Here is a 13,833-nt window from a genome sequence, read left to right as displayed (position 1 = left end):
GAAGCTTCCACTGTCACTTCAGGGATATGTTCGGCCTATTAAGGTACTATGTCAGGGACACTTTACCGACAAGTCTTTTCAAGGAAAACTTGAGGATGAGTGTCCGCCTTGGGGAGTGTGCACGCGCGTTACAGGAACTCTATATAAAGGGGAGTCCAAGAATCGACGGAGGTACGCAATGCGCAATACATTGTTGTTGCTACTGTTCATTATAGTTGTTGCTCCGCCTTATATTTCATCATCGGTGACTGACTTAAAGGTTGAAGGATCAACGCTGGGACCCTTTTCCTGACTCGACACTGACGTCATCTGTGTTGTAGGTCGGAGTGGAGTCTACAGATGGTCAACGGGAACGTCACATCCCCAACTTATCATCTTTTCAACTTTCAGACAAAATTAATTACAATATACAAAATTTCTTAGTTCCTGTTCTATCGAAAAAGGAGAAAAGAGCGAAAAAGAACATAACAGAACAAAAAAATAGCATATGTAATATCTACCTTCCACTACATTGCAGTTACTCCCAGCAAAATGGCACAGTTATCCTTCACCCTCTAGAGCCGAGGAATCCTCTCTCTCATTAGATGAAGAATAGAATAAAATAATAAAAGACCCAAAGCCAAATATCATATGGCAATCAAGCATCCAAGACAAAGAACACAAGTACCTTGGATTAGGTAATCGGTCTTATAGAGTGTGATTTAATTATAACATGTATTGGTTAAAGACAAATACATAATTAAATTGTAGCAATTAAAGAGATAGGTGAAAGTGTAAATAGGGTCGGGAATCGAAGCAGTGTGCATATCCGCATGATGCTCATACAACTTAAAATTGGACTTGACAATCAAAGATTTTATGAAAATAATAAAGAAATTAAAGATTTTTAATTATAATGGACTCCGATAAAATTGGAACTCTAGACATAATGATCACCATTATTTAATGGCCTATACTTTAAGCCGGACTTGAGCTAACACAATAGTTAGATAAACCAATCTAACTCATGTTATGCCCGAATAACACAATAGCTACTAATCTAATCAAAATTCACTCACTATCTAGTAACACCTTAACAAACTCTACAATGTCAAAGTGCTAGTCGTAAGTAGCATGAGTTATCTGCATCCTAATCTTAAGATCATCTGAAACCCTATGCACTAGGGTAAAGAAAGGAGTCTCCAAAGACGACAAGAGTTGAAAGGATTCTCTCAGTACTACCATCAAATGCCGATCTATCATGTTGCTTGGGCATGTTATCGTGTCTCTTCAGCAGTAGCAACAACTCCTTGTCATAACGCTGACTAGCTAGGTGCCAATAGCAAGATCAAACGACCATGCCCCTACCCCTATTACAAGATCGCGTAGCCATGATGAATCGGCATCTCCAGCACTGCAAGATCATGCAGACACAATGAATCAGTGTCTCCGCTATGGAGAGGTGTTCGTTCGTCACTGGTGCCGTTGCTCCTCGACCTTAAGCGAATGATGTTATTAGCCTCCTCCGTTGAATTCCTGATGATCTCAGCTACTGCTCACTCCAAATTGATGATCTCAAAGCTTTACCTCGAAGCGCGGATGGTAAAGAAAAAACGAATCACGGGAAAAAATCACCAGAGTAAAGCAAAAGAATTGGATGCCATATTATCTTTTAAGAGAATTAAGATAATTGAAAGGATGTTAGATTTAATTTTTAACAGTATTATAAAATATTAAAAATTATAGTAAAATTGTATATTAGTTTTTTTTGTTTTTGTTTTTGTTTTTTGCAATAAACCTACCTTGCAGTGAATCACTGAATCTTTCTTTACCCATATTCTGTCAAGCACTAACATGACAGAATGTCAACTCAATCCAACTCAAGCAAGTAAAACACTCGATAGACCTTTTAATATAAGAAAACTCTGCGCGAGTGCAGGCAGAGAGACATTTAAGTATAATTTCACTTGGCGGCGGCGGCGGCAGCGGCCAACTGTTGGTCGCGGTAGTAGCGGAAAAATTCCACCGTTTTTTCGCGAGGTGGCAGGTTGTCCCTGATCACGGGAACGCGGAGGAAGTCGTCCATCCACTCGGCGAACCGTGGCAGCTTCTTGGCGTCCACCACCGTGAAACCGGCCACCTCCTCCGATACCCCCAGCCAGAACGCCATCCACCCGACGGCCAAGTCTGCGAACCCAATCTCCACGCCGCCGAAGAACTTCTTTCCCTCGAGCTCCTCGTCCAACCTCTGCAATTGTTCTCTTAATTGCTCTATTGCTTCCGACCGCTCCTCGCCCCTCTCGAAGAAAGCTTTCTTCGTTGCTTCACGACACTGTAGCACAAGTTTCTCCTATCAAGATGTCTAATAATTACTGAAATTATTCAAATCCAAAATTTGTTTTCATGGAAAAAAACTCAAGACATTTTCTTCGGCGAATTTAGCCCAGAAGCGCGCCGAGGCGCGACGGTAAGGGTCCCGGGGCAGCAGCGGCATCCCCAGCCACGTCTCGTCGATGTACTCAAGTATGAGGAGAGAGTCGGTGACAGCGCGGTCGCCGTGGAGGAGCACGGGGACCTGCTTGTGGACGGGGTTATGGCGGAGCAGGGCGGCGCTCTTGTTGGCGAGGTCTTCCTCCACGTACTCGTACTCGATGCCCTTCATCTGCAGTCCCCACTCAACGCGCCGTACTGACGGGCTCGCCCACATCCCCAAGAGTTTCACCTCCGCAGCCGCCGCCACCATGGCCTCCGTTATTCAAATATCACTAGCTCCAGCAATCTATTGCAGGGGATCTAGATGCAGACGGCGCCGTTTAATAGTGGGAGATGCAAAATCCATCCATCGAGATCATGCCCACTCCGAAAGTGGAAGAGCCGACGACAGATAAAGTTAGAGTAGTAGAATGCTACGAGAGCAATTTAATTCAAAGGTAAGCCATCGGATTTGGTCGTGAATTGTGGCATGTTCATAGATAGACAGTCAAATTATAGATCATATAATCGAATATTTTTCCTTTGCTAAGGCCACCAGACAACTCTATACACTGTCCGTACAAGTCTTTATCACTGAAATATTTTAAAAAGTTTAAGATCTTTTACCATAAAAGTGACGTGGTAGAAAATCTCATTTACTCGGGTTTCATTAGCCCGAAATTATCAATGCCATCCAAATTTGAACGGAATATTGATTACAGCAGCAAAGATATATCAGTAGAGATTTTCCCATTTAGATTTCTTTCAAAATATATATATCTTTGAAATTAAATCGAATGGATCTATCTTTGAAAACTCAATTTTGCATCGAGTTAGCGGTGGTAAATCATCTGCCTTCCCGTAGTCGAAAGGGCAGCAATCGTATTCAGAGGTCCATTCTGCGACATGTCAGATTTATACACGGGTCTTGTTTGGCACATGCTATTCTTGTCCTATCATGGGACCTGATATTATTATATATAGATACGAATGCGAATCCTATGGAAGTCATTTTCAATATTTAGCTTTTTTTTTAAGATTAATTTTACTTAATACTGTGATAGCCGTTTCTAAGAATTTGCTAAAATAAGAATAGTTTAAAATGAAAAATAGGTTAAATATTATTTTAATATTTTTTAAAATTGACTTGTCCATTTATTAAATCCGTTTCCATAAAAATATAGAAAATTATTCATATCCGTTTATTTTCTCTCACTTTTTCATTTCTTTAATTTTTTAAATATTTTAAATGAAGCATATTCTAAATTCCACTGCTCTCGTCCGTCATCCACGACTTTGCGATTTGACATTTATTCTTCTTGAAACGAAACATTTTGCAATAGTAGAAGAAAATTTTCCTCTAAAATTTTCACAGTAAATTGTTTTGCATTATAAAGAACATAGATGAAGCTTGTGATTAACTATGATATAAAAACCATTTTATTATCTTTTAGGTGCAAATTCATTTGCAGTATAAATTATAAAAAGTATAAATGTATCGCACTTTTAATTATGATATCTATAAAAAAATTGCTTTAAGATGTTATTAAGAACCAAATTAGCATATCTAGAGTAATTGTGTTAAATCTATCAAGTCAATAAAGCAGGCATTTCTCATGCCACAAGTAAAAATAATGCTGCAAGTTTATGCGTTTTTAAAGGTGCCTTTTTTATTTGAATGGGACCGCCATGAAAAATACTAGTATTCAATGTTCATGGCTAATTTTTCTAAAGAAAAGAAAATTGTTGGAAAAGAAACTGTCTTTATTTGCCACCTTTAACCTTAACCTTTAATTATTTGGTTGAAAGGTCAAGTAAAAAAAAGATTTTTTTATAAAATTGCATATAAAGTCATATTAAATATATATATAAATGCCAAGCCGACCGTTATTGTTTAGGCTGAAAATATCCATTAATTGATACTGAACTATAAATTCATTGTAAATGTTGTAGAAAATAAAAGAAATGCATTTTTTATGGTGATTAATTGTTATACGTACCTGGATAAAAAAAAGATCGAGGAACCAATTAAATGTTGGATATAAGTTCAGGGAAAAAGGTGGAGAGGAAAAATAGTTATGGATGATGATCCCATCTGGAAGTTGAGTCGGATGAAGACAGGTCTCGATATACTGAGGGTTGACGGAAAGTCGCTGCGGTGTCCAATCTATCTGGCACTCTCCGGAAGGATTCACACGGGCGGATGACGAAGGGTGATAACCAGGATAATGACGCTAGGGCTCTGCGCACACTCAGACGAGCCCCCGAGTCATTAGAGACCTGAAACTAGGAAAAAAGTCCCCGGGTCAGGCCATCCGATGCACAAGTCAGATACTTGTTCCCCAGAAACACAGAGTAAAGGACGAAAAGTAAAGACAAGTAAGAAATGACGAGTTAGCATACCTGCGCAAGGGACAAAACATCCCTTTTTATACTACAACGGATGTTTCTGGGGTCTGGCAGGTGTCAGGGAATATCGGCTGTCAGGCTTTGTCTGGTGATGATTGACACGCGGCATCTTCTCATAGGCCGGCGGCAGGACGAAAGGGGTAATGAGCCCCAACTGTTGGCATATTCCCTGACACTCTGATTATTCTCTGGCAGACAGTTACGATTCTCTTGCTTGCTTATCATGTAGTGCCTGGTATCCTCCACTCATGATTGCTAAGTTGGGTCTTTGCACTTGCTAACCTCGATCTGACATCTTGCTAATCCCGATCTGATATCTTGCTAATCTCGATCTGATATCGCCTCTCGACCTTAGTTCGGTTCTGTTTATCCCAACTCCAAAGCTGTACGTCTGACTTCATCCAACCCGATCTGTATGCCTGCATCCAATTCTGCTTACCTTGGACCATGAGGCTATGAATCCTAACCTGTATCTTTAGCTGGCACATCCCGACCTACACATTTCATCTATCCATGTATCCCGAGCCATAAGGCTATAAATCATGATCTGTATCTTTGACTAACACATCCCGACTTGTACATTTCATCGATCCAAGTATCCTGAGCCATAAGGCTATAAATCCTGACCTGTATGCATCAGTCTACTTCCGCTTATCTTGAGTTCCGACCTGTACTCTTTGATCCCTTTATCCAATGTCGTGAGGATATAAGTCCTGACCTGTATCCTCGGTAAGCACACTCCCGACCTGTACGCTTGTGCATGTATCTTGTGCCGTAAGGCTAGAAATCTCGACATGTATCCTTGGTAAGCACACTCCCGACCTGTACGCTTGTGCATGTATCTTGTGCCGTAATGCTAGAAATCTCGACATGTATCATTGGTAAGCACACTCCCGACCTGTACGCTTGTGCATGTATCTTGTGTCATAAGGCTAGAAGTCTCGACCTGTATCCTTGGTAGACATCACCTACCAACCTGCTTCTGTCCTCTATAATTCATGGTTCGTACATCCTGACTTGCACGGCAGGTCTGTATACCGACCTGCTTCTGTCCTCTATAATTCATGGTTCGTACGTCCCGACCTGTATGCCAGGTCTATATACCGACCTGTTTCTATCCTTTGTAATCTATGGTTTATACGTCCCGACCTGTACGTCAGGTCACCTACTTCTGTCCTCTGTAATCTATGATTCGTATGCCCCGATCTGTACGCCAGGTCTGTATACCGACCTGCTTCTGTCCTCTATAATCCATAGTTCGTACGTCCCGACCTGTACGCCAGGTCTGTATACCGACCTGCTTCTGTCTTCTATAATCCATGGTTCGTACGCCCCGACCTGTACGCCAGATCTATATATCGACCTGCTTCTGTCCTCTGTAATCTATGATTCGTATGTCCTGACATGTACGCCAGGTCTGTATACCGACCTACTTGTGTCCTCTGTAATCTATGATTCGTGCGTCCCAACCTGTACTCCAGGTATGTTTACCGACCTGCTTCTATCCTCTGTAATCTATGATTTGTACCTCCCGACCTGTAAGCCAGGTCTGTATACCGACCTGCTTCGGTCCTCTGTAATCCCTAGTTCGTACGTCCTGACCTGTACGCTAGGTCTGTATACCGATCTATTTTTGTCCTCTGTAATCTATGATTTGTACCTCCCGACCTGTACGCCAGGTCTGTTTACCGACCTGTTTCTCTCCTCTGTAATCTATGATTTGTATGTCCCGACCTGTATGCCAGATCTGTATACCAACGTGTTTCTGTCCTCTGTAATCTATGATTTGTACCTCCCGACCTGTACGTCAGGTCTATTTACCGACCTGCTTCTGTCTGTAATCTATGATTTGTACCTCCTGACCTGTAAGCCAGGTCTGTTCTACGCTAGAGGTCTTTCCTTCCACGCCTTTACCTGGCCTGTGGGCCCTGCCCTTAATTGCCAACGATGTTGGATCTTGTCCAACTTGTAATCTTATCTTTTGATTGCCCCGTCAGCTGAGACTCTGACCATGACCACGCAAGCTTGACTTCTGACCTCCATAGGAGCTAGACTTCTGACCATCCCATGAGCTTGATTTTTGACCACGTCATCGGCCTGACCCCCTTCTCATGCACCGTATTAGATGAGATTTTAATTTAAATTGAAAATTTTAAAGTATTTTTTGTTGATTTATATTGAGTCTCATAAGTAGTGATATTGTGAAAAAAAATCATGGGAAGAAACTTTTTTCCATATGGCCCCTGTTGCCGACAGAGGTGCATATCTAAAATTTGACTTGTATTGAAAGTTGACTTATGTATGATCATAAATGCTTAATCGGTCGGAGTAAAATTTATTCAAGTAGAATATTTTGTTAACATTTAGATGTTCACGAACAACTGATGCGTAGTTGTCGATGTAGTATGTATTTCTATTATATCTTGGGAAATATATATTCATCGTAACATTAAAGTACTATCGGAGGGGACAATTCTGTTTTAAGAAAACTACGTTAGACACAAATCTCAACACTCAATTGTCTCAGTAACTCGACACTCAAGTGACCCAGTAACTCAACACTCGGTAACTCAATCAAATTAGATTTGACCATATAAAGTAAATTCATACTTTCTTATTTAGCAATTTGAAATTATCCACTCAGACTACGTACTACATAGATAAGTTGAAGTAAAATTTAAATGTCAATTCAATAATTATTCTTGTAATATTCAATAAGTAATTTTGATGGTGGAAGATTGTCTAACATTAAAATCAGCTTCTCAATATCTACAATTTGGCAAAATTGATGCGGATTTTCAGGTATTTTAGTTAGCAATTAAAAATTCAACTCTGAAAACTTATAATAATATAAAATTATATCAATTGAAGTAATGATTAAAATCAATTAAGTCATTTAGGAACAACTTTCATATTAATTTATTGAGAGGGAGGTAAAACAAAAGAGAGAGGTAAAACAAAGAAATCTAAGTGACAAGTGTCCGAGCATAGGTCTACAAAGACGATGAAATCCTCTACTGAATCTTGACCTTCCGATCATTACAGTCTTATCCCAAATACATACCATTGAACCATGCTCCCGAGACCCGTAAATGGAGGCATGAAATGACGAATGAAGATAAGATCGGCACGGGGCAAATTAATTGTGTAATGGACAAATTACTCTAATTCAAAGTTAACCCAAGTAATTAACTGTAAATAAGTATTCTTTTAAGAAGCACAAACTATTTATTGATTGTAAATTTAAATTATTTTACTAATTTTATCTTACTTAGATCATTTTTTTGAATTAATTTATATGTTTTAATACTATTTTATTTGAGTTTTGACCAAAATAAAAATTGAACAACAGAGTACTTTTAGAATATTCCAAAGAAAAAATTCCAAAAAAAAAAACCCATTGTATTAAGTGCTTAATGTGATATCCATTACTTGAAAATTAGATTCACACTCAAATGATGGCAGGGTGATGCTGGAATATAATTAAAATCGTAAACAGATTATGAATAATAATAATAATAATACTTCAAAAATACGTGATTAATTTCAATATAAAAAATGTCAATAATCAAGAAGGCTACAATGGAAAGATTTATTTATCTTTGATGAAGCCCACGTGTCATATATTAAATAGAATAACAAATTAACCGCGTGTGGCTTCCATAGGCTGCCGGAATTCATTTCCTAATTTGATTGTAATTAGATTTTGTACGCAATCTTATAATTAGATTGTAAATATTACAGTTATTCCCATCACAATAAATTATACCAAATAAAACCGTTTATTTTCAATCCTTTCTGAATGATAATTTTAAATCCCAATCGAATTCTAATTCTGTTCCAATCGGTTCCAATCTTATTTCCAATTATTCCAACTCAAAAAATCTATAAATAACACGCCATCCTAATCTGCTTTGAGCTGCTCGACATCACCATGACGACGAAGCGCAAGTCTTCCAGCGGCGATGGCGAGGCCACCCCCACTGTTCCGGAGTGGGTGGCCACCTTGGCGAGGCAGCAGTACTTCACCAGCGGCGGCGACGACGACGGCGAAGCCATTGGGGTGCCGGTGTGGTTCATCGCCTCGAAGAAGGTGGAGAAATCCGACCTCGTGACGCAGCAGAACCGTCTCTACCTTCCGACGCACTTCGTCGCGGCCAATCTCGTCGACCTCCTCTCCCCGGAGGAGCGCGCCTCGGCCAGCCTCGTCGGCGACATCAGCCGCCCTAGTAAGCGGAGCCGCACGGAGGCAGAGGAAGAGGAAGAGGAAGAGGAGATGAATAGGAAGCCTAAGGCGGCGGGGCGGGTGCACGGAGGGCTGCCAGTGCGGGTGTTCGCACGGTCCGGGTTCGTGTTCTTCCTGCGACTGACTCGATGGGACGCAAGCGGTGGCACCGTGATCAAGGGCTACGAGCTCAAATTGTTCCACTTATGGAGTGCGCTGCAGACGGGTGACAAGATAGACGTGTGGGCCTTCCGTCGTGGCGGCCGCAACGGCGAACTTTGCTTCGCCATTGGGAGGCCGTGAATGAACTGTCCGATGAACAGCGTTTTAAGATCTCTATTGTTGATCGCGACTACGTACTTGATATATGGCATTGAAGTAGTTGCGCTTGTTCTTGATTTTTCTTTTTTCTTTTTTTTAAGAATTTGTACTTGATATATCGTCGGTGCAGTTATTCAAATCCTTTTGCTCTACAATTTACCCTTGTGAGATTGAAATACAGATCGTAATTGAAGTTTTTTTTTTTTTTTTTTTTTTTTTTTTTTGTACAATCTTTAAGTTTAAATTTTTTATAATAAATTTTGTACATTTAGCTAATAGTCGTCGTATGAGAATACTGATTTATATATCTATTTACTATATATATTTTGTTCATCAAATTAAACTTAATTCTTCAATCTCAGGATGACATCCAAATTCTAGAGTAACTCATCACGTTACATCAGATTATGACATTCTTACAGAGCCCTCCTTCTATCATGCTCGTGATACTGTACAAGTAGGCAACAGTTCAGGTTTACAAATTGCTCACCTTGGAAACACGTTTTTTCATTCATCGGGTCGACTCTTTTCCATGCGCAATACACTTCATGTTCCTTCCATCACTAAAAATTTACTCTCAGTTCATCAATTTACTCTTTGATAATAATGTATTTTTTAAATTTCACCCTTATTATTATTTTGTGAAGCATACCACAACCAGAACCACCTTGCTCAGAGGAGAAATTAGAGATGGTCTTTACTACCTTCAATCTACATCCGCCAAAGCTCTAATTGAAGAACGCACAAATAAAACCTCTTGGCATGCACAGCTTGGTCATCCATCTCTACGTCTTGTTCAAGGAATCATTAATCGGTTTGACTTACCGACATCTTTGTCATCCTCGTCTCATTCTTGTGAAGCATGTTTGAAAGCAAAAAGTCATAAATTGCCCTTTGTTTCTTCTTATCATATGTCTAGTTTTCCTTTAGAAATAATTCACTCTGATGTTTGGGGTCTTGCTCCTGTTTTATCAAATCAAGGTTTCCTTTATTATGTGATTTTTATTGATGACTTTAGCAAGTTTACTTGGGTATTTCTTATGAAACGAAAGTATGATCTTTTCGATGTCTTTTGTCAATTCCAAAGACATGTAGAACATTTCTTTGATCGTAAAATACTCTCTCTCCACTCTGTTTGGGGTGGAGAATATCAAGCACTTCATCGTCACCTAGGCTCTTTAGGCATTCTCCATCGAGTCTCATGTCCTCACACTCCCGAACAAAATGACTCCGTAGAAAGGAAACATTGACATATAATCGAAACTGCCTTAGCTCTTCTCAATCATGCATCAGTTCCACTTAAATTTTGGGATAATGCCGTTTAAACTACAGTTTAGCTTATTAATCGTTTATCTACTCCATTGCTTCACTACAACAAAAATATTAAAAGACAACGGTTAAAAACCGTTGTCGTAGGCTCTTTAAAATCGTTATAATTGGCAGTGTTGTTAAATGTGCGGTAAAAGACAACGGTTAAAAACCGTTGTCGTAGGCTCTTTAAAATCGTTATAATTGGCAGTGTTGTTAAATGTGCGGTAAAAGACAACGGTTTAAAACCGTTGTCTTTGACCACATTAGACAACAGTCATGCAACGGATTTAAAGCATTGTCTTTTAATACCAAAGACAACAGTTCTGCAAAATATAAAATCGTTGTAATTGCCAGTTTTGCAATAATTTGGATCGCATGCAGATATGCTTTTGACAACAAATACACTGTTGTCTTTCTTCCAAATTTAGTTTAAAAACCATTGATCCTTTGCATACTTTTCACAACCGTTAAAAAATTGTTGTCTATATACATTCACAAAACCGTATATACATTCACAAAAACCGTTGTCAACATAATTTTTTTACACACAAACTTGTACAACATATATACATTCACAAAAACCGTTGTCAACAATATACATTCAGTTGTCTTTTATACATCTTGTCTCAACCAAAAACTGGTACAACATATATGTACATTCACTTAAGTTAAGTTTATAAACTTCTACAATTACTACAAGCTATCCAAATATGACCACAAGTTCATGACAACCACAAAAGATGAGACCACAAAATTAAGTTTATCAGACCACAACCATGTAAATTAACTTAATTGTCCTTTTCTGAATAGATCAAGTGATCAGGATGTGCAACAATCTTCACGTACTGGTCCTTTTTCTGCATACAGAATTTCATAGACTTAGCTTGCAAACCCAGCTTTATCCCTTTTCTGAAAATAAAATATAGTTAAAGCCATAGAAAAAAATAGAAACATGCATGTATAAACTGATAAACATTGTAAATTGATAATTGAAACAGATAATCTAATAAACCACTATAAACTAAAGTGATAATTGAAACAAACAAGCCCCAAAAGTAGAAAATTTAACAACATGTATAAACAATTATAAACTTCTTGCAGTTTTGCATCTTTTGTACAGTATAGATCAAATTGTGAAGTACATAAATCTGGACCTTTTGAAATGTTGAAGTAAAAGAATGGTCAAATAAGCACGAGAAACGTTGCCGCTTCACATTTTCATGAGTAGTCAAGCAAGTGAGCATGAAAAAAGTTGATGAATATATAAACTTGACATTATATCTTGAATCATGTATTATGTGAAAGCAGTTAGAATAGCTAACAGCAGTAACAGAAAGAAGGAATCATAGAGGATCGAAGTCATGTACCTTATGTCTCAACATTACAGCAGCAACACTCTAGTAAGATCTCAAAGCTTGAGGATGTGCAGTTTGCATAAAAACCACAAAAAATCTCAAAGCAGTATACGAAACTAGTTTCAACATTATTTCTATAAAAAAGCAAGAACAAACTAATCCATTAAATCATCTAAACTGTTAATCACTTTATGCAATCCAGAATATGATTTTCTAAACTGATAATCACTACCACCTAAACTTACAATCACTACAAACTTAATTAACTGATAATCTGACAAGTGTATTAGTCCTACAGAATTGTGTTTACCAGCAAATGATATATATGTTTGAACATCTCAAAATCTTAAGATGTTGGAAATCACTTCATGCATTCCAGAAAGAGAATAGTAATAAAATAGAGATGTTCTACCTGGATGTCCTACACACTAAAGTTTACATAATTATGATGTTTCTGTTAGAGTGTATACTAAAAGCTTAGCTTTTGTAAATATTTATTTGTTGAAATAAAAGAATCACATTGGTCAATGTCTACATTTATTTGTTAAATATAATTGTTCAATTAATTTATATAGTAGATAACATGGAGTGTGGTGTCATACTCAGAAGATCATGTTGTCGGTTCTTTATAAATTATAAATAGTTACTCACGACTAAGATAGAAAGGAACAAACTATCGGAATAGTCGTAGTGTAATTAAGTATTAGTTTATCTTGATTAATAAATTACACTGTTACACTCTAAGTGTATTGAGTAGGACCATTTAGGTAAGTTCTTTTTGTACTGACTTAATAAAAGAACTAAAAACCTTAGTTATTATGGAAGTGTGTGTTCTTAATCCTAATATAATAACAAGCACATATATTTAATATTTATTTCTTTGACTTATCAAAGGGTGAGGTTTAGCTCGATAAATCAATATGCCCGATAAGTTGGGAAATGATATTACTTATAGTGTGTGTTGTTGATTATAGAAGGAATCTGTGTCCTGGTTATCTAGGTTGATAATGTCCCCAAGAGGAGCTCATAAGGATTGTCATGTTAAACCCTGCAGGTGGACCTAGTCCGACATGATAATGAAGTTGAGTGGTACTACTCTTGGAGCTAGATATTAATTAAGTGAGTTGTCAGTAACTTACTTAATTAGTGGACATTCGTAATCTTAAACACAGGGAGACTAACACACTCATGATAAGAAGGAGCCCATAATGTAATTTGGGAATGGTGCGGTAGTGCGATAATAACTCTCTAGTGGAATGAGTTATTATCGATGAACTTGAGTTGTATGTTCGGGGTGAGCACGGGATATTCAAGCTCATCGGAAGGTCAAAACTAATTTCTCCTCAAGGTCCCTGTCGTAGCCTCATTATAGTCTCAAGTCCATCCAAATGTAAGGCTCTTCTTGGTGTCTAAGAAGTGGGCCGGTCCAATGCTTGGTGACCAAGCAATGGCCGGCCACATCCTCTTTATAGGGGCCGACCCTATTGCTTGGTGACCAAGCTTGTAGGGGTCGACCAAGATTAATTCAAATAGGAGGGTTATTTTGAATTTTTAAAATCTTCTCTTTGTAGAAAACTATATGTTTTAAAAGAGAGATTTTAATTTTTAAAACTTTCCTTATTTGAATTAGGCCACATGTTTTAATAGAGAGTTTAAAAGTTTTAAAACTTTTATTTTTTAACCATCCTCATGGTTTAAGAAAAAAAAGGACGATAAGTTTTAAAATTAAAATTTTCTATCATCATGTTAAAAAAGGAAATT

At 38.1% G+C, this 13,833-nt stretch overlaps 1 protein-coding gene across 1 annotated transcript; it reads right to left on the bottom strand.

Annotated features, from left to right (window-relative positions):
* Positions 1-1,782: 1,782 nt before the first annotated feature.
* Positions 1,783-2,962, bottom strand: LOC122026213 (glutathione transferase GST 23-like). The gene is made up of 2 exons (XM_042584870.1): positions 2,402-2,962; positions 1,783-2,311 (listed from the first exon to the last, which is right to left on the bottom strand). Exons 1-2 carry the CDS (start codon positions 2,720-2,722, stop codon positions 1,943-1,945), a joined length of 690 nt encoding a protein of 229 aa, XP_042440804.1. The 5' UTR covers positions 2,723-2,962; the 3' UTR covers positions 1,783-1,942.
* Between the last annotated feature and the right edge of the window lie 10,871 nt (positions 2,963-13,833).

Source organism: Zingiber officinale, chromosome 10A, assembly GCF_018446385.1.
Source record: "Zingiber officinale cultivar Zhangliang chromosome 10A, Zo_v1.1, whole genome shotgun sequence".
Taxonomy (NCBI): domain Eukaryota; kingdom Viridiplantae; phylum Streptophyta; class Magnoliopsida; order Zingiberales; family Zingiberaceae; genus Zingiber; species Zingiber officinale.
This window is presented reverse-complemented; position numbering and strand designations above follow the sequence as displayed.

Excerpts from the sequence above, each read along its gene's own strand:
- LOC122026213 (XM_042584870.1), bottom strand. The coding sequence starts at position 2,722 with ATGGTGGCGGCGGCTGCGGAGGTGAAACTCTTGGGGATGTGGGCGAGC. Across the intron at positions 2,312-2,401 it reads CTAAATTCGCCGAAGAAAAT|TGTCGTGAAGCAACGAAGAA; the intron begins GTCTTGAGTTTT and ends CTTGTGCTACAG.